We start from the raw sequence: 5,009 nt of genomic DNA on the forward strand, positions 1-5,009 counted from the left end.
AGGACGACGAACCTCGCTCCTCTCTTTCTTTTTCTCCCAACAAAAAAAAAAAATTTTTGTGTGGGGATATTTTTTCTCTCCCCACCCCTCCCCTTTTTTTTTTTTTTTTTATACGAAGTAGTTATGTTTGTGAAGAGACAAAAAAAAACTGCCCTTATATGTGAGGGAGTTTATTGAGGGGGCGGGCGGATGTTGAGGGGTTTTTTTAATTTGGGGAAAGAAAAATTTCTTCCTCCCCTTGGGGGGGAAAAACACAAGGCGGGGGTTAATTTCTAACCCGGGGGGGCCCCCCAATTTCCCCAACCCTACCCTTTCCCAAACCAACCCGAGCCGGGGAACCCTCCCCCCCCGGGGGAAAAAAACGGGGTGGATTTTTTCCAAGGAAAAAAAAAAGGTTCCCCTTTTTTCCTTTTTTGGGGAAAAGGGTGAATTGGCTTACCAAACGGCCTTTTTTGGATTGTTCCCGAGTTCCAAGGTTTTGGGGTTACGGGAAACTTATCGCCAAACCAGGGGGAGTTTTTCTTTTTTGAAAATTCCCCAAATAATATTTTGGTCCCAACTTGTTAAGTAAATTTTTGGGAAAAAAAAAAAGTTTCTCCTAAAATTTAAAGTAATAGATAGTTAGTTAAAATTCAAGCAAAAAAAAAAAGAGGGAATGAAGAAGAAAAAATACTTTTTTCGCACAAATACAAATAGCCTTGTTTGATTGCTACACGACCGGCGCACATTTCCATCGGATGCTGAAATGAGTGAGATGTTCGTTTGTGTTCAGTTTTTTTTTAAAAAAATTATATCCATTCTTTGCATTTACCGACATGCTATTCAAGCGGAGCATTTTTTTGCGAAATTCTTCAGTTTCCAGTTCCGTAGCGTAATAGCTTTCTTTAGCTTTTTGAACGCGATATTTCACATGATCCAAGTACGGTTTGAAATCTTCATGAATAACGTGACCTGTGAAATAGTTCGAAAAATTAACATATTACGACAGAAATGAATAATAATTTAAAAAAAAAATTTTTTTTCATACCGACGTGGTAGAAGGTGAGCAAACTGTACAAAAATGAGGAAAGATTTTCGACAAATTCAAATTTCATCCTTTCCTGGACCGACTGTAGAACGCAAACGTAGTCCAAACTCGCACGGTAAAATTGACGCTGTTCAGCTTCCAAAGCAGTATCAGCTTCTTTGAAATCGTTGCGTTTGTTCGTCGACAAATGCAAATGCTTTTCCAAAGTTTGATAAAATTTATAACTGGACTTTTCGTACTTTTTTCTCTCATGCTACAAAAAAGCAATCTGTTTGTTTATTTGTTTATTTATTTATTTATTTCTCATACTTGAATTGCATTGCCGATGCATTCGATGCGAAATTTACGAAACGGTCCAATGAAATTCTTTTCCGTCTCTTGTAACTGAAAATCAAAAATTTCCATTTATATATATATAATAAATGGAAAATTTTTAATAATAATAATATTTGTTTTCTTCAGTTTTCTGCAATTTGTACTTTTCATCAAAAGCAACATGCCAACAGGTTAAACAGTCCCGAGGTGGAATAAAATTTGACCATCAATTAGCAAAAACGATTACTCGGATCATTAGTAATAATAATAATAATAATAAAAGATTTTCGTGTGTGGAAAAAATTGATTTTATTTTCAATCAGAAAAGCCCCCTGTCTCGTTTACTTCCATCCTTCTCTGAATCTTTGACAAAGTGGTCGTCCTTTCATTCAAGTCAATAATCACACCACGGCCCGCATACCATGGCGTGCACGCACATATTTTCACACGCAAGTCAAAATGCAGACAGATATTTTCCTATCACCAAATTGTAGAATGCAAAAAAAATCCAATAAATCAACGTCAGTCAAAACTTTTCAATTCTTAAAATTGTAAAAAGGAATGAATGAATGAATGAATGAAAATTTCACTGAAAATGTCAATGTTAGATTATTTTAAAATCGTAACATTGCAAATTTTAAAAAAGTATAATAATAATGTGCCTTTTGTCGAGTCATACAAAAATAATTTTGTAAATTTCACTATTTCACAGTTGGAAGAAAAGAAGATGCTGCGAGATGAAAAAAATATCAGAAAAACAACATGCACATTAAAGCATAAAATTAAATTACTCACAATGTGACTTCTCTGATCTTCAAGTTGCAAAATCAATTTGCTGTATTCTTTCAAACTGTTGGCTAAAATATATTTTAAAAAAATTAGCATATTTCACTCATGATTATTAATTACCGATGATCCTTTCGTCTTCAGTTTCGGTAGTTCCGATTGTTTCCAGTTTGAGTTCTTGCAGTGTTTTAGCAAAATTACGTTGAGCAGTCTGCAATTCTAGAAACAAAAAAAAACTTTATTACACCATTCATCAGTATTGTTTCTTTTTTGTTTGAAAAAAAAATATATACGTGAAATCAATTTCCCACAAATTGATTAGATTAGTTGACAGTGAAAATTCACTTTCTACAATTCAATTCAATTCAAATTGCAAATTTTTTTTCAAAAACACAAAAACTGAAACATAATCATATTTTGAAAAAAAAGAAACTATTAAAATTTTACAATACAACAACAACAACAACATGATGATAATAATACTAAAATTGTGCTGTAATAAAAACAAGTAAATTTGTGGAAAATTAAATATAAATTTCATTTGAACAACAACTGCTACTAAAAGCTGCAGAAAAAAATCCATAAATCAAGTGTTGGAGAAAATTAAAAAAAACATATTCCTCCCTTCCATCACTAATCATCATTGACAATTCAAAGAAAAATTCTTTCTCCGAATTCTTCAATTCAACAATTCGCGAAAATTCAATTTATTAATTATTTTCAACTACAGTAATTTGAAATAAAATTTAATTAATTCAATCAACATGCTTCTCAAACTCCACTACATCAATAGATGTATAACTTTTGTCGTTGCGATCAAGTTGACGCTTGAAATATCGAATCACTAATCAAATTTTATTGTCCAAAAATTCACTCGTTCACTCTGCTGCATCAATGTAATTCAATTAACATCAATAAAAATAAAATATGCTTCTCAAGTACAGAAATTTACAACAATTTTCCAATTTATATATGCATATAAGAAATGCACAATTTTCACTGACGTTATGAAATTTAATTTTCACATATCAAAAGAGTTTGAACAATTAATAAAAAAAGAAAAATAGTAGAATCGGTACACAATTTACAAATTTGAAAACTGCGTCATTGGCAAAATAAAGCAACAACTTATGCTGTCATTATTTTCAGAAATTATAAAAGCAGAAGAAAAAAAATATATATGCATAGATGGCCAACAACGACGCTACATTTTCAGGAATACAATTTGGATTCCGTCGAACGTGTATAAAAATTTAAATATAATTGTTTTTTTGAATAAACATAAAATTGAAAACTACTGACTGTAAGTACAAAAGGAAAAGCAAGAAAACAACAACAACAACAACAACAATTTTTGGTCAGCGTCATTCATCTCATCTAAGTGACAAATCAACTTCAACGTCAAAAGCTGGCAGTTGTCATCATTTTAAGCGCGAGTACACTCACTGATGCTGCTGCTGCTTACGCGGGTGGGTTGATTTTTTTTCAAATTTTCTTCACATTTCAGACCTCTTTCCCAATGATAATGCGAAAAACAAAATTCACTACTTCTTAAATGATCGAAAATTCAAAAATTTTAAACTAATTATTATTTGTGCAACTATAAAATACTATAAATAAACAAAACTTTCCACAGTTCCCACCTCCCCCCCCCTTTTTTTTACATCTATCAGAGTAACAATGCTGAACGTATATTCTCATATACAAATGACACACTGCTTGTTCAACGCTGACGTGCGTGGAAAACAAAAAAAAAGAACAAACTGAATCAACACTGAACAAACTTTACAACTGTTTACGTGTACATTTTAAACAAAATGACCAAATTCAAATTATACGAACGTACTAAATCTAGGCTGCCATTTTTTCAAAAAAAATATCATAAAATGAAAATAATAGAACAATACGAATTGCTGCTCTTATTGCACAACAATTATTATTATTTCTTTTTCTTGAAATTTCTATTCACAACACACATGAATATACAATAATATTTTCTAAGCACCATTCAACTGTTTCCAGTACCTAATTTATGTGATTTGAAGAACAACGCGAAATAATGATTATATAACACGACCAGATGAGGAGAAATTTTCAACTCCAGTGTGCAGTTGTAGTTTAAGCCTGAGGCATGAATGCTCGACTTGGCCGTCAAACGTGTCAAATTTTGACGAGCTTGTTGTCAAAATTTAGCGACGAAAAGCACTCCATAGAGACTGCAGCTGAGCAAGAAAGAGAAAGCTAACCACCATCGATCGGTTTTCTCTTCTGCTTGTTGCAGTGGAAACAAATTTACACAATTGGAGCAAACAGAATAACAACACAACACCATAAATAATAAATAAACATAAATATGTATTGGAATTTTTGTTTCAACAAAAAAAATATATATATATATATCTACATTCGGCTTGCTTACTTTGTCCTGCCGAGATTAGTTCTTTGCTTTGGCTTTCGAGCAGTTTGATGGATTTGTATGAGCGTTCCAAGGCGAGCTCGTGTTCACGCAAATTCGCTCTAAACCAGGGGCTGTCGGTGACGCAGTCGGCAAATTCCAAAGGTTTCAAAACCATCACTGATTTACCAAAATCAAGAAAACGACAAATTCGGTTGTTTATTTATTTGTTTATTTGTTTATTTTTTCAAACGTTCAACTGGCCGTAACACAAGCGAGCGCGCACTCGTGTGTCAAAACGGCGCGAATGCACTTGAAAAGTGCCGATGCGTTTCGCGAAGGTCGATACGTCCTACGGTACTACTACGTAATCGCATCAAATACCGTAGCATGGCAGAACCTGAACATTGTTTATGACTTTCAAATTTGAAAATATATGGCAAATTTCATTTTGAAAATTTTCACTCTCAAATCCACACTAATCTG

General features: G+C 32.8%; 1 protein-coding gene across 1 annotated transcript; it reads right to left on the reverse strand.

Moving 5' to 3' along the window:
• Positions 1-673: 673 nt before the first annotated feature.
• Positions 674-2,542, reverse strand: Tsp_13312 (Rho GTPase-activating protein 10; the record flags this gene model as incomplete). Its single annotated transcript, XM_003367837.1, has 6 exons — positions 2,529-2,542; positions 2,252-2,339; positions 1,337-1,411; positions 1,028-1,280; positions 812-951; positions 674-740 (listed from the first exon to the last, which is right to left on the reverse strand). Coding segments are annotated over exons 1-6 (637 nt in total), but the record flags the coding sequence as incomplete, so codon positions are not given.
• Between the last annotated feature and the right edge of the window lie 2,467 nt (positions 2,543-5,009).

The sequence above is a fragment of the Trichinella spiralis genome (assembly GCF_000181795.1).
Source record: "Trichinella spiralis strain ISS 195 chromosome Unknown Scfld3588, whole genome shotgun sequence".
Lineage (NCBI taxonomy): Eukaryota > Metazoa > Nematoda > Enoplea > Trichinellida > Trichinellidae > Trichinella > Trichinella spiralis.